At 48.9% G+C, this 19,495-nt stretch overlaps 2 protein-coding genes across 3 annotated transcripts; both read right to left on the bottom strand.

Annotated features, from left to right (window-relative positions):
• Positions 1-213: 213 nt before the first annotated feature.
• On the bottom strand, positions 214-19,132 carry LOC142023830 (protein FAM78A). 2 transcript variants are annotated; one of them, XM_075015180.1, is made up of 3 exons: positions 18,655-18,782; positions 17,453-18,236; positions 214-5,849 (listed from the first exon to the last, which is right to left on the bottom strand). In XM_075015180.1, the coding sequence occupies exons 2-3, from the start codon at positions 17,773-17,775 to the stop codon at positions 5,321-5,323; spliced, it is 852 nt and encodes a 283-aa protein (XP_074871281.1). In that variant the 5' UTR covers positions 17,776-18,236; positions 18,655-18,782; the 3' UTR covers positions 214-5,320. The 2 variants fall into 2 exon arrangements, with proteins under 2 accessions (XP_074871281.1, XP_074871282.1); XM_075015181.1 differs by lacking the exon at positions 17,453-18,236 and having other exon boundaries at positions 18,655-19,132.
• On the bottom strand, positions 8,334-10,810 carry LOC142024004 (protein FAM78A-like). The gene is made up of 2 exons (XM_075015556.1): positions 10,766-10,810; positions 8,334-8,846 (listed from the first exon to the last, which is right to left on the bottom strand). Exons 1-2 carry the CDS (start codon positions 10,808-10,810, stop codon positions 8,334-8,336), a joined length of 558 nt encoding a protein of 185 aa, XP_074871657.1.
• Positions 19,133-19,495: the final 363 nt, after the last annotated feature.

Consider the following 19,495-nt stretch of genomic DNA (forward strand, 5'->3'; position numbering starts at 1 on the left):
GGCAGGTGGAAAGCTCCCCGGTAATTTTAAGCAGCATCTCTGCACACTGTGGAAACACACACACAAACAGCACCTACACTACACGGAGAGCGTTTAATGCAGAGATCTGAGCAGGGATGCAAATGCTGGGTAATCTTTACCTTAAAAAAAATATATGCAACCTCCCCCTCCACCCCACCCCCAAAACCACTCCAGGGAGACTTGTTTGAAAAATCCACTTTATTTCTTTCTGTTATAAAAGCAGGGTTTGGTTCACATTTCTGTAAAGTGTCCAGACTGGGTACATGTTTATGTTTTCACAGTATCTCTGCAAGACCAAGGACAGTTGATATTGCTGCGGCACGAATGTGGGCTGAATGCTGGAGTGGGACCTCTGCTGCAGGGTGTACGGTAACTCTTCACTCCCTCCATGGTCCTCTCCTAATCCAGCTGCCTTTCTCTGAGTTGCCCTGGGTTGAGCTGGGCTTCCTTCCTTCCCCTTGTTCTTGAGCGACACTGGAGGCTCTCTGCTGGGTGGCACTGGGCTAACTGATGCGTAAAAACACGGTGGGAAGGGAGGAGGGGAATCCACATGCCATCGCTCATGTGGGGTTCTTGCTCATCAGCACTCATGAAGTCTTGCCTCCTCCAGGTGGAAGATGGAAGCTCATATGAGGAACCCCTTGCTAATTCCATCCCAGCTCTACCACAGCTCTGCTCACCCTCTTATGTCCTGGCCTGCAGCACAGACTGCCTATAAAGCAGTGTTTCTTAAACTTTTTGAGACCACAGACCACCAAACAGTAATTTTTTTTTTAATGTGGAACAACCCGTTGAAAATTTTCTTTAAAAAAAAATGCACAGCACATCTGACGAAGCGGGTCTTTGCCCATGAAAGCTTATGCTCCAAAATATCTGGTAGTCTATAAGGTGCCACAGGACTTCTTGCTGTTCCTTCAAAAAAAAAATTGTCAGATCCCCCAGAAAAAAACTCCAAACAGCTACATGTACAGCAAAACCAAAATCAAGTAATTTAATCAGGTGTCACAGCAATGAAGAAGTAATATTGTATCTGGTTTTAATAACAGAAAATATATCCTAGCCGTGTATTTTTCCAGACGCTTGCAGCACACCTGCGAGTTTTTCGTGGAACATAGGTTAAGAAACACTGCCTTAGGGAACTGCCCATTGTGAGGGAAATAAAACAGGACCACCAGAGCCACCATGCTCCTATTGCGCACTGGCTCTGAACCCAGAGCTGCACGAGCTTATGTTACCCACAATGCCCAGCGTTAGCGCTGCACTTTCTTCAGGCCTTGTCCCTCCTGCAATCCCAGCAAGTGCTTGGCTCTGGCGCAGCACCATAACAGCCAGGACTGTATTTGTCACAGCTGATTGCAGCCACTCAGTGCGGAAGGAGGTGGAGCCCTAAACGCTCAAGTACCAAAGGACAGGCTAAGTGCTACCCAGAGCCATTCTAAATATATGGTACTGAGTTATTAACTGGCCATATAAATAGTGGTGTGTATAGCACTTTTCATTTCCAGCCGCCCCCACTTCGGTGCTGGCTCTCTGGCTTCAGCAGTTTTCGTAATGAAGCAGCATTGGGGAAATACCACTATTTAATCACAAAGCATGAAGTCTTAAAAAGGCAATGCAAGTTTTATACACCAGTGTCTGACAGCACACAGGTTAGCGGGCGGTCTGGTTCTGACAAGGAACAGTGGGAGTTACGGGCTGGGGAGACAAGACTGTGCAAAACACTGACCCCTGCTGTGTGCCCCCAGCCTCATGTTTACGGCAGAGCCAGGTCTGCTCAGTGCAGCAGGACATTTAAGCAAAGAGGTTAATGTCACATTGGAGGGGTGTACCCAATCCAGCCAGCTGGGGGAAAGTTGGGGGTGAGAATCGCAGGGGTGCATCTAATTCAGCCAGCTGGGGGAAAGTTGAGGATGGTAATCACAGGGGTGCATCCAGTCCAGCCAGATGAGGGTGGGAGTCGCCAGGATGAACCCAAACTAGCCAGATGTGGGTGGGAATCTGGCTTGTTTAATGTACCCAGAGACTAAACCTAGTGCCACACTAAATGGACTATGACCTGAGGGTTCCCTGAATGTGACTTCTGGTGAGCAGGAGAGAAATCTCTCCTTAGCACACTCCTTTGTATAGCTAACAAAGACAGTGGGTTTTTTGTGTTTCAGAGGGGCTGAGAACCCACAACCTGTACTGAAGTCAAAAAGCACTGCAACTAACACAGTGCTTCTGAAACAGGCTCACAGTAGCGCCCAGCCTGAAGAACACCTTCCCTTTGCTCTGGCCCTCACTCCAGCCTTTGGGGCTTCTGAGAAATTGTTGCAAGGTTTGCCACGTGGGGCCCTCCCAACCGCTGCCGGTCTGGCCGTTGCAGGAACGGGTTTTGCCGTGTTCCGTGATTGGCTGTTGTGTGGTTCTGCCTAGGAGATGATGTGAATGAGTCACTAAAGGTTGTACAAGCCATGCCATAGCTGGGAGCTGATTCAAGCTAAGAAAAGGGAACTTAAGAATGATGGAGGTGGTTGTCATGCACACCCCAGTGGGCTCACAGCCTCGATTCCTTGTCCTCTCTACAGCTCAAGCCTGGTGGTAGAGGCCACCTTCAGCCATTTGCAACGACTGGCTCCCTGTGTCCGACATCTGCCTCTTGGGAAGAGTGTTGGCATCTGGACGATCCTGTCTGAAGCAGCCTCTCCCCAAACACCCGTGAATGCTATGGCTGTTGGGAGTCAATGTCTGAGCCTGGTGGGATGGAGGATGGTTATGGTGCTGCTGTGTGGGAGGCTAGAGCCTTGAGGCTTCTGGTCCCTGGGTGGGAGAATGGCATTTGTGCTTGCTGCCAAGATATAGGGGCTGGGCACAGAGTAGACTCATAGAACACTAGAACTGGAAGGGACCTCGAGAGGACATCAAGTCCAGTCTCCTGCCCTCATGGGAGGACCAAGCACCGTTTAGACCATCCCTAATAGATGTCTGTCTAACCTTCTCTTAAATACCTCCACAGATGGAGAGTCCCTTGGCAATTTATTCCAGTGTTTAACCACCCTGACAGTTAGGAAGCTTTTCCTAATATCCATCCTAAACCTCCCTTGCTGCAGTTTAAGCCCATTGCTCCTTGTTCTATCCTCAGAGGCCAAGGAGAGCAATTTTTCTCCCTCCTCCTTGTAACCCTCTTTTAAGTACTTGTAAATCATTATCATGTCCCCTTTCAGTCGTCTTTTTTCTGGGAGCTTCTTGTATATTGTGAGGCTCTCTCGCTTGTGAACGATGTGAAGAGCGTGCCTGGAAGCTGGGTGCAATGAGAATAGTTAGCCAATAAGCAAAGGGAGGGACAGCTGCTTGGAGCAGTGTGTGGGAAATGGGAGTCCAGGGGAGTCTCGGTGAGACTGGCTGAGTAGGGATCAGCCAGGAACAGAACATTTGAGATCTTAGTCCCTAAACAACTACTTGTTTAGGGACTAAGAGTGTCCCTATCCCCATTTCACAGGTCCAGAGGACAGGCAAAGTGGTTTGTCTGAGGCCATACAGCAAAAACTGCAAACAGAATGTAGGTCTCCTCTTCCCAGGCCTGTCCTATCGTCTGGCCTACACTGCCTTCACCATATAAGCACCTCTCCTTCTACACTTCCCTCAGCCAGACACATGTCTGTTGAGCTACCTCCTTTTCATGCCTCCTGTCTTTAGGGAAATACTGGTGGGGTCTGTGAGACTACCAGGGGATGCACCAAATGATTTTTGAGGGCCACAAGTGATGTTTCAATGAGACCCTACATCTCAGGGCCTCCTCCATGCAGGAGGCAGATTTTGTATCACTTACAGCTTTTGGGGGGTCATGAGTTGTCACGTGGATGTTTCCACCCTATCTCTGCAGCTCTGTCATCACCTACAATCCTGCTTGAACCTGATCACTGAAAGCCGTCTGACTCCTGTGGGAACATAAGACTGTTCGGATGATGGTTTTCCATTGCCCCAGGTGAGCATTAAAGCTATAGTAAGAGACTTTCCAGTGTTAATATGAAGGCTGCACACTATTTTCAGAGGTATAATTCTACCTGAGTCATGGACTCCAATGGACAAGAGCTGCCCTCATTTACACCCATGCAACTCCAGTGGTTTTGGATGGACCCCCCCTATATCTTGCTCCTCTTACCCCACCTATTATGAATTCATTGGGTTATCAGGGGAGTAACCAAGGGCAGAATTTGACCCTACATGTCTTATAGCTTACATGCCCCACCGGTCATGATGCCTGACAGGAAAAAAATTGTTGGCTAGTTTGGACAGATAAAGTCATCTCCTTAAGAGAAGCAAGATGGGACTAAGTCCCTTGCCTTGCGTTTCTTTTTGAGTACCACATCTCCAGTCAGTCCTATGCATGACTGGTTGGTTTGTTCTGTATTCTCATGCTAAAAAGAGGCTTCGCCCAGAAGGCGTAAGCAATGCAAAGCTCTGATGACCCCTGCTGCTCTTGTCCAAAGATGTTTCTACAGCAGATTTGTTACCTGCATTGCAGCTTTCTCTGCAACACTAGTCCCACTTCTGCTCATACAGCAAAACAACTGGTTTTGAGCTAGGTCTATTCCCATGCTGCCTTATTCTGTGTTTTAAAATCAGGAAGGATTTCTTTTTTAATCTGGTTTCTTCCATTACCATTCCTTCCCCCCATCCCTTGATACACTAACAATCTGTTCTTTGCTCCAGAATGCTTCCCTTGACCCTCCCTAAAATCCTGTAGAAAAGAGATTCTGCTTGGTGAGATTAAATTTTCTTTCAAACACAGCTTTAAGGCAAAAGTTTGGCAATGCAAAGCAAAGTCTACATAAGGCCGCATGACTTAGGTTTGCAACTCAGAACCTTTTATCATTTAAAAATAAAATCCATAAATAAATAGTCAGGGGTTTGCTCCAGGAACTTGCTTCATTCTGGGGGGGGGGGGCGGGAAAAATCTCTTTCTTCCCAGCAAACATAATAAAATCCCAGAAAAAAACCTTGTTTTGTTCTGGACAATCTGGGTGAGCTAATGAGACTGAAGTTCAAACAGTAACTAAAGTCTAGAAGAAAAGAAAGCTACAGGGCTGGAAATCAAGTTTAGTTTGTTGATTCCTCCCTTAGGAATCCGGTGACGAGATAGACCCCGGTCAAGGTCTCCTCTTTAGCTTTAGCACAGTGAGATCCGTCCCAATGGGAGAAGGTAGAATGGTTGCATTTCTGCTGAATGAATAAAAAGTGCTTCTCAATTTCTCTGAGAATCTTAAAGTATCTAAGTGGTTTTCTTCTTCCGCTTTAGTGCCGGGATGCCAGGTTCCTATTACCGATATTTGGGAGGGATCACCACTAGCGGTGGCCCATCTTTTGGCCTCCACATGAGTACCTGAGCATCATTGGCATTGGGTTTCACAAGGGCACTGGGTGGTATTGGCTCATTCTTGCTAAGGACCTGGGGCTGCTCTTGAGCAAAGGGCTCCTGCAGCGTGGCACGCTGCCCCAAGGGTCTGCTGGGATTCACCTCTATGCCCAGCCTCATACGCCACTTGATCGTCTGCAGGATCACCATCTCGCTGGTGGCCGTGTTGGTGGCAACCAACCAGGTGGTGAAGCTTTGATCCCGGTAGATGCTTGTGAGTTTCGCCACATTACTCTCACTCACAGGCACTGCCCATGTGACGCTTGGGTAGAAGTTATCATTCATGCTGATGTGGAACTTGGATTCTTTCCTGGTGGGCCCCACGATTGTGCAGGTTTCCGTGGTGTTCCCATACCAGGGATAGTTCACGCCATCCGAGTCACTTATGGCCTGGATTTTGCCATCTTGCAGATCTGGAAGCTCCCAACTTGACCTGTCACAACCAAGAAGGAATCACAGATAAAGGATTAGTACAGGGACTGGCTGGGCTGGATTTTCATTGTGCAGCCTGAAAGCGAGCATGGCTGTCAGAGCAGTTCCCCCTATCTTCCTGTGTTGGGATCTGTGCTCCCAGCTTTATTCTGTGATGGGAGCTCATCTTTTCTGTGAAAGAGCATTGCCAGATGCCCAGGTGGAGGGAACCACTGCACTGGTATCAAACAGGAGTGGCAGCTGAGGGTATAGGCTTAGTACCGGTATAGTCACAACTTATGTCTCGGAGTGCTCCAAAATATACAGGTGTTTCTAAACTTCTGCTGAGGGCCTTAGAAACCCTTTCTTGCATCCGGCCTTGTGCTGCTCCTTACTCCATCTCTTAACTCCCTAACTCACCTCCAGGATAAAAAGGCAGCTGAGACTTGGTGGCTCCTGCTGCCTTCACGTAAGAGCAGGAATCAAACGCAAGTCCCCAAGCAGGCCACCCTGCAGCCACCCTGAATCTGAGAGCATAGGAAGAGCAGCCTCAAGTGGCAGGGAGAGGAGAGCCGAACTCTAAGGCTTTCAGAGGGCCCTGCGTCGGCTTGGCTCTGACCTGCCACTTGCTAAGCCCTGAAATAAAACCACCTCTTTAGCACACCATTTTCCACGGCCTAAGCCAGGGCCCTCCCATGGTCCATTTTGGTCAGTTTCATGGTCATGGACTTCTAAAAATAATACATTTCATTATTTCAGCTACTTAAATATGACATTTCAGGGTGTGGTAACTACAGGGGTCCTGACCCAAAAGGATGTTGGGGGTGTTGTTATTACCCCTTCTTCTGCTTGTTGTTACTGGTGCCGGGATGCTGCCTACAGAGCTGGGCCGCCTAGTCAGCCCCTGTTGCTCTCCAACCATGTAGCCTTGAAGGCGGTGCAGAGGTAAAGGTGGCAATACAGTCATTTTGCAACCCTCTGTAACTCCTTTCTGCTGCAAGACCTCCCCTTAGAGCAATGCTGGTTTCCTCTGTGAAACCCGGGTAGCATAGGGTAAAACAACACAAAAGACCCGTTTCATCAGGGAGACGCATTTTCCATGGCCATAAATTTGGTAGGGCCCCAGATGTGGAAAAGGCTCGTCTGGTACAGCACACAGCCTGGCAGGCTTTGGCTACTAACCAGCGCCTCTGGACACTAATACAAATTTCATCAATTAAGGGCCAGCCCCTCCCTCCGCGCCTTCCCCTCCATTTTAATCTAAGGCAACTTCCTTATAGCACCAGACTGGAGTGTGCAGCCAAAAACCCAACCCAGCCAACAATAGTGAGGCAAGAAGTTCCATTTACACTTGGGCTGTTATTTTGCAGTCCAGTTACCACCGAGCAGCCCTCTGGGTGGGTTTATAGCTGGGCAGATTGTTCTTAATTAGGTGGCTGGAGAGTGCAGGGTGATAAACAGCCCCACTGGCACCTTAAAAGGTGAAGTGTGTCTCATCTGCACAGAAAAGGCCCCTCCCTGCCTCTTCCCTCCATCACAGCAGATTGACTCAAGTCTGCTGGCCTGATCAAACTTAGGAGTGGGATGGGCTTTCCATTGGGGAATATCACTCAAGGAAGTTCCACCTCCTGCCCCCCAACCCAGCATGTTGCCATTTGTTTTACTGTGGCCAGTCAAAAAGCAGAAATCCAGCCACTTCCCCGCCAAGTCTAGAACATCTCAGAACTCCGCAAAAGGGAGGTAGCACTGGCATGTCAGATATTACACCCTGGGCTGGAGGTTTGCAAGCAGGCTGGGCTTGGAGAGTGTGTGTAGGTCTGTGGAGTGAGGTGTAAAGGATCAGCATATAACTCTTGGCCTGTCTAAATCCAGGGAGCGCACTTGCATTTTCCAGATGCTAACAAGCCCATAAAATGCCACGCAGATCTGGAGGCGCAGGAAGGCAAATGGTCAGACTCCCCCTCTTGGCCCCTCCACCAATGTTTCTTGGCACTTGAACAACTTGCTGATATTAGTGAGGTCTGGGCATGCTCGACGCTTCTACGACTCTGGCCCTAAATACCAGACCCAACGTCATAGAGAGTTAGGAGAGTGGGGGACTGGCTGATCCCTGGAGTGGGACTCAGGAGACCCAGGCTCTGGTCCTCAGCTCCACTGCTGACGGCCTGGCTAAGCTTGCATGAGTCTCTTCCCCTCCCACCTTTTTTCAAGCTAACCTGTAAACCCCCTGACGGCCAACCAGTTCTGAAGCACTATCGTGGCTACTCCTCTAGCAAGCTAGCCCCATTATTCTGGAAATATATTTATTACTCAAGCCAAACAGCCACACTCAACAGGCCCAATAGCCACCTGTGACGAGCATGTTGGCTGGCGTGTGGCTAGGAGCTGGAAACTCATCAGCACATAGAGCTGAATGAATAAAGAGTGCATCTCTGTTTCTCTTAGATTGTAAAAGCATTTAAGTGGTTTTCTTCTTCCCTGTTAGTGCCGGGATGCCAGGTTCCTATTACCGATATTTGGGAGGGATCGCCACTAGCGGTGGCCCATCCTTTGGCCTCCACATGAGTACCTGAGCATCACTGGCATTGGGTTTCACAAGGGCACTGGGCGGTATTGGTTCATTCTTGCTACGGACCTGGGGCTGCTCTTGAGCAAAGGGCTCCTGCAGCGTGGCACGCTGCCCCAAGGGTCTGCTGGGATTCACCTCTGTGTTCAGCCTCATACACCACTTGATCGTCTGCAGGGTCACCATCTCGGTGGTGGCCGTGTTGGTGGCAACCAACCAGGTGGTGAAGCTTTGATCCCGGTGAATGCTCATGAGTTCCACCACATTACTCTCACTGACAGGTAACGCCCAAGTGATGCTTGGGTAAAAGTTATCACTCGTGCTGATGTGGAACTTGGATCCCTTCCTGGTGGGCCTCACAACCGTGCAGGTTTCTGTGGTGTTGCCATACCAGTGGTAGTTCACACCATCTGAATCGCTTATGGCCTGGATCACTTGCCTCTGGAATCTCCACTACATGCACCTGATGGCGTAGGTATTTGCCCACAAAAGCTTATGCTCCAAAAAAGCTGTTAGTCTATAAGGTGCCACAGGACTTCATTGTTTTCACAAAAGCAAAGGCCAGGCAGCTCGGTGTCCTCTCACCTGGGAGGTGATTGGGAGAGGAGCTGCAGTCAGTTCTCCTGATTGAAAGTTTAAATGTAATCGCAGGACTTCAACCAAAAGGCTGGGGCTTTTGACTGAGAAGATGATGAAAAAGATTCCTCCCCTGCCCGCATATTCAAGGTCAAGGACTGGAGCTTCTACCTTTCCGGTTAATTTTTCAAGCCCATTGCAAGAAGCTGATTGTTGGGTAAGAGGAACGTGCCAGAGGCAGCTGAGTTCAGTTGAGAGCCTGATCTTCCTTTTTTTTTTTTTTCCTTTGCAGAGTAAATTAATCAGACTCAAGTGACCACAAATGCTGACACAAGCTCAAAGGCTGAGATGCATGTTTTCACAAATTGGGCTGCCGACACTGGCTCTTCTGTGCACACTGAATCCCTGCTGGTTATCAAATGCTGGAATTATTGCTTTTTGGAAGGATTTTCTTCCACTTCAGTACAAGTCTGATGTCCAACCTTCAGAAGAGATCTTAGAGTTGAGCACAGGACTGGTCGCAGGAGGGTCTAGTCTAATCCAAGCTTTGCTATCGACTCCCTGTGTGGTTTTCAGCAAGCCATTGAACCCCTCCTTACCTCAGTTTCCCAGTCTGTAAAATGGGAATAATACAAGTTACCTCACACAGCTTTTCTGAGGTCTGATTAGTCTAATGTTTGGAAAGCACCTGGAGATTTGTCTCTTGCTAAGTTAGCCACAGAAATTTGGCTCTAACCATCCTGTGGGATATTTTTAGGATCAGAGGATTGTCCAGGACTCCTTGGTTAAAATCCTGTACTTGCAGTGTACATGCTGCATGCCGAGGGGCTGCATGCCTCGTGCTGTTGGTATCTAGTCTGTACAGTGCTCCAGGGTCTTGCAGGATGGAAGATGCAACATAAAAGGAAAATACTGAAGTGGAAAGCATTATTGTGGGAATGCACATAGCGTGAAGCTCTGGGGTCCCGATCTTTGAAACTAACTAGCAACTTTGAGTGTCCAACTTGACCCCTTCTAGGATCCTGATATGCAGGGGGCAGGTGCTCAGCACCTCCTGGAAATCAAACCCCTAAAAAATCCCTAGTCACTTCTGAGCGCCTGAGTCGCTGAACATCAAGGCCATAGAAACCTGGCATCTAGACCCCAGCTTGGTAAGTTCAGTGCCGTGTGATCTTACCAGAACGTATAGGGGATACGTAACCTGATTTGGGTTTTCCAGTGCTACAGACCTATTGGCTAACGTGCTGTCGGCAGCAGTTCTTGTTCTTCCAAATATGCTGCCAACAGACAGCAGGAGTCCTCTGCCCGAGAGCCACTTCTGACCAAAAACCATAAAAAGGAAACCCCTGAGGGGATTCCAGCCGTGACCCCTACAGTGAGACTGATCACTCGAGAACCCCTTAAACAGCTAGGAGTCATTCTTCCCCCACGCCCTTCAACGAGGGATGAGAAAGAATCGCTCTGGGGATTTTTAAGTCAACTCCACCCTGCAAGGAAAGATAAACTGGAGGTCATGTACGATAGCAACAGGTTTAGCCCTTGCAGCAGTGTCTCAAGCGTGAGCTCCAAAATACCATATGGGAACCCTTTCTCTCTCCTGCAGCAGATGCTTTCTGCCTGCTGTCGGTTCAAACCATTTCGATGCTCAGCTTGATTGAGGCCTGGGGATGAAATGTGGCAATTTTCTGGAGGTTCCAGTACATCGGGGTGGCCAACCTGCAGCTCTCCAGCCACATGCAGCTCTTTGAGCAACGAAACGCGGTTCCTGCTCAGAGCCACATGCCAGGAGCGCTCACCGCCGCTCTGCGCACACACCCCAGCACCTTGAGGGAGAAGCGCATGGTGGTGGCAGCTCCCGCGAGCCCCAGGCATTGGTAAGAACAGGGAGAGGGCGCGGAACTGGGGGTGCCTGGCTCTGGGGGAGGGATGGGGGTTGGGTTAGAGAACGGGGCTGTGGGTGCCTGGCTCTGGGGGCAGGGGGGGGCATTGAGCCAGATATAGATAATTTATTATTATAGCTAGATATAGTTATTTATAGATAGATAAGATAAAAGTAACTATATAACACATGGCTCTTTACACTCTATCCACAGCTATTTTTTGGTCTTTGTCTCTAACTGGTTGGCCACCCCTGCTGTATATTTCGGATGTGCCCATGGCTGAGACGCAGATGCAGGCACAGGAACTGTATGAACATGGATGTGCCGCAGTGGGACATCTCGTTCTGGACTCAGCCCACGTCCTGAGGTTTGTAACTGACTCCTGTGCTGTTTGTCCTATGCCTGTCACTGGCGGGTAGGAAAAGAGTCTGCCTGACGGTGCCCCTGAAACTGAAAAAAGAGTTAATTGGCTCCACCTTAGTGCCTGACAGCTTTTGTCTGCCTCCCAAAACCACTCTGTAAACGAAAACCTGTGATCAGGAACAACGTTCCCTTGAATTTTTTCCCCATCCATGGGTGGAATCAATTTTTTTACGTGCACCAAGGTATGTGTGGATGGGCACCACCACTAGAAACATGTTGCTGGCTCTGGGTGCTCTGCCAATCAGTTGGACAGCACCTAAACCTCTCCTGGGCATCCACACAAGCACTCAGCTTCCAGGCAGCATCAGTCAGGCATGACTCTGCAAAGTCAGGACGGAGAGGCCTAGGCCCTCCTCTGGGCTGGATCCTGGATTAGAACTGTAAGGGGCGTTGCTAGGAAGAAGTGCATTTGCAGAGTTGAGGGAGACGGCGAAGGACTCAAACGGCAAAGGGTTCTGTGTGGCTGAGATGCATTGGTTTGACTTTATAAACAGACTCGGGCTAGGGCTGGAGGGGATTGGGAATGGATGCTGCAGGGCAGGTGAGAGAGCTGGGGAGGAAATTTGCACAACCCCCAATGGTTCTGTGTCTAATTCCAGCAAGTATGGCTAAGCCTAAGGATTCCACTGAGCATCACATTTACTCGCCAATGTTAGCAAGAGGAAGAAGCAGCTCCTGTTACTGGAGCAAAGGGAAACTAAATAGCACAGTTCATGAACCACAAACCCTCAGGTTCCTTCCCCTTGCCTGCTGTTATCAGAGATCCCTTGCCAAGAGGATCACAACCTTTGGTTGTGGGGCGTGTCCATATTAACTCAAATAATTCCCTCTTGACGTGCCACTGGGACATGCTCAGAGGGAGGTGCTGCCGAGGGCCTCATTGCTGCAAATGGAGCTCTCTGGAATTACAAATGCCAGGTGTCCCACAGGAATGGACAGAACAGGTAATTATCAAGTGATCCCTCACCATCACCCATCCCCAGCTTCCGGCAAACAGAGGGTAGGGACACCATTCTTGGCCTGGCTAATAGGCAGCAATGGACCTATCCTCCATGAATTTATCTTTCTCTTTTTTGAACCCTGTAAAAGTCCTCATCTTAACAACATCTTTTGGCAATGAGTTCCACAGGTTGTGTGCTGCGTGAAGAAATACTTCTTTTTGTGTGTTTTAAACCTGCTGCCCATTAATTTCATTTGGTGACCCCCTAGGTCTTTTCTCAGAGGGGTAGCCGTATTAGTCTGTATCTTCACAAAATAAAGCAAGCAGTCCTGTGGCACTTTAAAGACTAACCATTTTATTTATTAGGGGATGTGCTTTTGTGGGAAAGACCCACTTCTTCAGATTCTGGAACTGAAGAAGTGGGTCTTTTCCCAGTTCCTCTGTTATGGGAAGGAGTAAACAACTTTTCCTTATTTACTTTCTCTACACCAGTCATGATTTTATAACCCTCTATCATACCCCCTCTCCAAGTCTCTTCTTTTCTCAACTGAAAAGTCCCAGTTTTTTAATCTGCCCTACGGCATTTGTTCCAAACCCCTCATCATTTTTGTTGCTGACAAGTGTGCGTTTCACTTTGTTGCTCGGTTGTCCAGAATCACCACAAACTAGAGTAGCTGCAAGGCCTGCTTTAACTTACCACAGGCCCTTCGCTACCACATCAGTACTCTTACAGTTACATCTCTTGGGCTGTGGCCTGTCAAGACTTATTTTCCAGCCCTCCTAATCTGGATTCTGACCCTCCTGATTTCCTCTTCAGGCATGGATCTTTCTATTCCCTAATGAGGGGGACTCAGTCCCTGGTTTACATGATCCCTCTGGATGTTCCCCTGCAGCATAACATGAGGCCCAAACTGCAGCACTGTGTGCAGTCACAGCAAATTCAAGCCAAGTGACCTCCAGTTTTCTCCAGCAAGCAGATGACCTGGGCGCATTCAGTTAACCTGTTATTGATGGTATGTTACGCCCGTCTGAAGCATTCGGGTGCTAGCTCATCCTCCGGCCTCTGTGCTTGAAGCCAGACCCTGGTTAGTCACCGGATGTTATTCCATCAGTCTGCTCTTGCATATCGTTTTTATGATACAAGGGGAGCCCTCTGCATAGATGCCCATCTGTTTTGAAGGGCCATGTAAAGCCATCCTGGTTGTCCCACCCATCCTGCCACATGGTTTATTCTGACCAACATCACCAACTAATACAGTCTGTGCTGGTGACAGAAATGGACTGAGGCAGTGCTGCCCATTAGAAATAAGCTAGAACTGGATTTCTATGGACTTCTACCCCGGAGCCTCTGTGTTCAGGAAAGTGCCCTTTATAAATTGGCTTTTACCCTCTACCTCACCTACTTCAACTTTGCAAAGCAGTCCAGTAGGGCTGCTGGGAAAGAAAAAGAAGCACACGAGCAAGTAGATGGGGAACAGACATTCATGTACGAGAGCAACAGAGCTGTTACCAGGTCTAGACTTTGTGGGAAGCTCAATGCGTTTTTAGTAAATGTAAGTTGAGTTCCTGCACATTGAAAATGTGTCAGTTCTTTCAGTGGGCTGGTTGCCAGCCACATTTCTCCTCCTGGTGTCTTGGAAGTTTATTCTTCATATAGGTTTGTTTTTGAAGCAGAGATCCATTTAATTCAAATTCTGTTGTAGGCCCCGGAAGACGTAATCTTTTTAAATGAGAGATGCTTTAAACTTCAAGGGATGTTGCAAAGATAAAAATCTATATACAATTTTATTTTAAAAGGCCTTTGCAGCCGACTCAAAGCCTGATTTATTTATCACCGTCTCTGTTTTGCTTATCACCATCTGTGCTGCTACGTGCACTTTACTCCATAGAGACAGTGAAAATTAGACTTGTTTCACTTACATTTTATATTACTATTTCTATTTTGATAGCTCCTAGGAGACCCAGTCATGGGCCGACACTCTGCTGTGCTAGGTGCCGTACAAACATAGAACAAAGAGATGGTCACAGCTTCGAAGAGTTTACAGTTTAACTAGAGGCTGACCTTGCTATCCCTGCTCAATCCCAGTGCTCACAGCCTAATTCTGATCACTCCTGTGGAACAGCACCTTGCTTCAGGAGCAGCCCCACTGAAGTGACTGGAACTCTTTACGGGGTGAAGTGCTACTCTAGGTAAGCAACGGTATCAGAACCACGCTCTCCACGCAACCTAGTAACCAGAGAAAGTTGTTTGTAAAAGGATAGCAGAATAGGCCCAGCAGGCATTTTCACTTCATAGTTCTCGTGCTCTGTTGCTCTGCTGTTTAATTTTGGCTCATGATGCTGCAGGGGGAATTTTCATGTGCAAGGAAGCATCTGATGACTTTTTAAGCAGTGACGTTTCTCTTAGCATTATGTTTTTCAAAAACCCTTTTATGATGTGTGTAAAAGCTAGAAAGTTGGCACCTAATCCCCAAGCTGCAGACATCCTTTTATACAAGCCTGTTAAAGATTTGCCTCTGTATCTCTCCGCCATCTGGTAAGAAGGGGTATGCACAGCTCAGTCTGTTCCCGCATTCCCTAGCCATGCCTGCTGTCAGTGCAAGGGGCAGTTTATATGTGACTGAGTACGAACTTTAGAATATATTTAAAAAAAATGCTTCATAGCATCATGCAAAGCTTAGGCTCCCATTCTCAACCTGAATCCTTCTCACGCTCTCTGACTTAATTCACAGCATAGACATGAATTTTTGTGTTCAGTTATTAGACTCTATTTGAATGGTCTGTTGCAACAGTGAGTTGAAAAGAAGTCCCTATTTAAGAGCATTTCTAGGGCCAAATTCTCCACTGCAGTAAAATTCCAACAATGGAATTCTGCTGATGTACATTAGCTCATGACCTGGTCTATTCTTCAACCAGATTTCCATTGGTCAGACGCGATTGCAGTTCAATATGCTGCAATGGCATTAAAAGGCCTTTCTCCCCAAATGCCTTATTTGTAGTTTTATCATATGGCTGGTCTGGGGGCGCAACCCTCTAAAGAAATGGCACTGAGAGACCAACCAACTTTTAATCATGTTTTCATAATGTACAAAATCAGCTAAATATGGCTGGTCCCAAAGGAAAGCACCTCTTTGCACACACACAAAATATGTTCACCCCTGATTTGCATAGCTTATTGAATTTTGTTCATTGTTCCTCTGTATGTGTGCTGAGTTTAATTCTAGCCATTCTCATGCAGCACTTAGCTCTTAAGCAGAACTTTTCATCGGTAGCTAGCACAGCATTTTAGAAAAGGGCGACATCATTATCCTCAATTTACAGATTGGGGAGACTGAGGCACAGGCACTAAATGACTTGCTAAGGCTTAGTAGGTACAGAACCCTAATGACTTATTAGTTTTTGCTGGCTTTTCTTTTTTACTGAATGCCCACCTCTTCCTATGCACCAGCCGATTTGGAGTGTTTTCAAACCTGATCATCTAGGCTAAACCAACAAGAAGTCCTGTGGCACCTTATAGACTAACCGATATTTTGGAGCATAAGCTCCAAAATATCGGTTAGTCTATAAGGTGCCACAGGACTTCTTGCTGTTTTTGAAGATACAGACTAACACAGCTACCTCTCTGATACTTGTCATCTAGGCTAAGAATATCAAAGGAATATATGGGAGTCAGGGAGGAGTTTCAGCTCCTTTGAAACCCCCAGCCCAAATTTCTTGTTGCTGGGCCTTCCACAGAGAACCCTACGTCAAAGAGCAGACAGTGAGCCAAAACTTCCAGGTCTCAGACCTGGGCGTGTGCTTTAGACTCAGCAAAATCTTATCCCCTTCCCCACCAATCTTTCTCGATATTTGGCCGTTGCTAACATTTTGGCAAGGGGTGCTTTCTGCTTGAGCAGTGAGCTGAGATGGGGACAGAAGGCAGGAACCATGTCCTGGGGCATTGGGCATCTGAGGCACACATTCATTTGATGCCTGAAATGCTAAACTCACGTCATAGGCTGGGCGAATACTGTATATAAGCTCTCTGGGTCCTGCAGCTCTTCTGGAGAGGAGAAGGGACTGGAAGGCTTGAGTACACCAGGGAGGCAGTTGGACCTTTTGGTCTCTGGTTCTATCCTCCGTCCCCTTCTCTTTCCTCCACCCCACCTTTCATTTTGTAGTTGGCCTATCTTTCGCCCAGCGAGGCAAGCATCTCCTGTTGAATTAGCAAGCAGGAAGGTTGCTTAAGCCTGACCTTTTCATCCCATCTTTCCCTGCAGACTGGGAGCATCAGCATTTCTGGTCACCAAGCCATCTGCCTCTCCTCGCCTACGCTATGTTCCAAAGTGAGGCTCTTGTACTGCTGGCTGGGCAAACCACTTCCGTCGCACAATGAGTCTTCTACTAGTGGTTCCCCATCAGCCACACACTTGCCATTCTGTGTAGGTGTGCATGTGTGTAATAGTTACATATATAGATCCACCGATACATTTCCACTTGCATCACAATCGGGAGGTAGAGAGGCGTGTGGTTTTTCACTTCCTGTTCTTACAGGGCGTGGATGGGGAGGTACAGTTGCAGGGTGATGCAAAGAGTTAACCCATCACTCTTGCAGCTAAATCCTGCTTGCCTCACCCATGCAGCCTGTTGCAATGAGCAAAGCAAACAGGATTCAGCCCCCTGACTGCTGTCTTACATTCACAGCTGGTGCCACGCCAAGCACTCAGCCCTGCTGCTAGCACATTGCAGGAATAGCAACCCCACTTGTTTACAACACCAGAACGCTGCAAGTGTCAGCAAATGTTTTGCATTCTGATTGATCAAAAAGCATCCTTTCCTGATTTTTTTTTTTTTTTTTCCCCCCCCATGAGGGAAGAGCCAGCATGGAGGGAAAAACAACACCCTTCCCTCCTACCCTGTCTGCAGTCTTCTGGTAGAGGTGACTTCTGCTTTCAGGATTTACAGTGTTACGGGAACTCTTGACATCCCTCCTGTAGAACATGGTATTGCTTTTGGATGGACACCTAACCAAGTGTTACTGTTTTAGAGCCTGACCTTTTTCCCTCTGGTGTCGATGGAAAAACGGCCCTAGCTTTTAAGGGAGCAAGATAAAGCTCTTGGTAAAGATGGTCCAGTGTTAATACAAGAGAAGCCAAGGTTCTCAGGTCAGTGCAAAGGCACTACATGGTGCTTCCCCAGCCACATCCTGCTCCCCCTGCTGCATCTCCTTACATGCCCGCACGCGCACTAGAAATACTTACATTCCCTGCTCCCCATACTGGTTGTAAAACTCCATATGGCTACAGGCCTGAATCCAACCCACGATCCAGGTCTCTTTCTTGGGGATGGGGGGTACGGAGACCTGGGCAGAGGCTCGGAAGTGAGGGGTCCGGTATCGCAGAACCACACTGGATGACTCGTCGATGCTGGTGGGAATGGGATCAATAGAGGCTTTCACTTCGATCACTGAAATGCTTTCCCGGAAAACTTTGGATTTGCAGCTAATACTCTGAATACAGCCCATGGCATATAACACCAGTGCAATTCCAAGGCCACGCCAGCAACCCTTGGGAAAATTAGGCATTGAAATGATATGGTGCTAGATCAAATATCGATCTCCCTGGTTTGTAATCTCAAAATTGATATCCATAGGATAGAACATTCAACATATAAAGTCCTTAATTTTATGATTACCGCTGCTGCTGCTCTTATGGATTTAGCTGCCCTTCAGAAGCAAAGGGGCCTTTTCTTATTTCCCCAATTAATGACAGATGAAATCTTTTGTTCGTATATTCTTTGGATTAAAAAAGAGTCTTGAGTTCAATAAATAATCATCTCTCTTTCTCAAGATGAGATATTTAGTCCTTCCTTTTCTTGCATGCCATCTGTTGTTCACTGTGAAACAGCAGAGATGCTGGTATTTCCCTTTATTCTTTGGATGAAAAAGCAGAATGCTGAGAGAGACATCTAGATAAATAATAAAATACTCCTTGTCACAGCCCCTGTCGATTTTCACTTCCGGACTCGCAGTTGTTCAGAACTTCCCTTTGCAAAGAAAAAGAGTAATTAAAAAAGCAATTCACGGTGGGGAAAAAATTATATCTGCCCCAGCAGTGGGTTGGAGGCTTCGTAGATGCCAGAGCTGGGGGTGCTGCTGATTTCTTCTTTAAGTAATAAATAGCTTAAATAATAAATCACAGGGGCTTTGTCACACACCCCATCCCCACTGCTCTGCATTTAAAAATCAAAAATCGGCGGGGAGCGGACTGCAAGGGCAGCAGTTCCCAAGGAGAGCTGTGAGCTCTTTCTAGTTGCACCGCTTGGCTGATTTCTGTTGCCACTGGGCTTGTTCCCCTTCCCTGAATCCCGGGGGAGTCCAGCTGCAGACACAGAGCCCGGGGAGCGTCTCCGAGTTCTGTCTCCTCCCCCACCCCCCCGGGGTTTCGCGGTCTGCGGGGGGTACCTCCTCGGGGCCGAGTCCTTCCACCTCTCCTCCACGGCCCCGGCTGCGGGACGGGGGCAGCAGGCGCCTCCGAGCGCTCGAGAAGTTCTGTCAAAGTTGCTCCGCGGCTGCTGCGGGCGGCTGCTCCCTGGCCCCTCGGGCAGAGGGTCACGAGCCGCCCCGCTGAGCCAGGCTGCAGCGAACAATCGCCTCCGGTGACATGGCCCTCGCCCCCCACCTGGGCTGGGGAAAGATGCGAGGCGAGCCCGCCGCTTCTCCCCACCCCGCCTCCTCCTCTTCTTCCAGCGCGGGATGTCGCCTGTCACGCCGCCTGTGTCCTCAGCTGTCTCCGCAGCCCCGGCTCGGCGGCCCCCCTTCCTCCACCTCGTCCCCCGCCGGGGAGCAGGCTCGCCCCCAGGGAATCCGCTGCAGGCATGGGGCGAGCGAGCGTTCTCGGCATGGGTGGGCGCGGAGACCACGCTGCTTCCGGGGCCGTCTAGCTACAGAGCTTCCCAGCTGCCGGCGGCGGGGGGGGGCTTTGTATTTTAACAGATGCTCCCCCCACCCCTTGGGCAAACGTCATTCACAGGCAGCTGCGGAGCTGCCGCCGCTGGGGGCTTGTCGGTGGCGGGACACCCGCTGCGGGGTGCGTCCGTGAGCCAGGCGTGTGCGGGCAGAGCTGGGGCTGCGGGAGCGCGGGCGGGCGGGTGGGTGTCTACGGTGGGATGTTTGCCGCTGGATAGCGGGGGAGGGGGGAAGCAGGACCTCCCCCCCTCCCCGTCCCTGCCGCTGCTGGCTTCCTCCTTTGCCAGAAATAAACCGCGGGAGGGGGGCAGGATCTGAACTGTGTTTCAGTCTCTGC

The sequence above is a fragment of the Carettochelys insculpta genome, chromosome 21, assembly GCF_033958435.1.
Source record: "Carettochelys insculpta isolate YL-2023 chromosome 21, ASM3395843v1, whole genome shotgun sequence".
Lineage (NCBI taxonomy): Eukaryota > Metazoa > Chordata > Testudines > Carettochelyidae > Carettochelys > Carettochelys insculpta.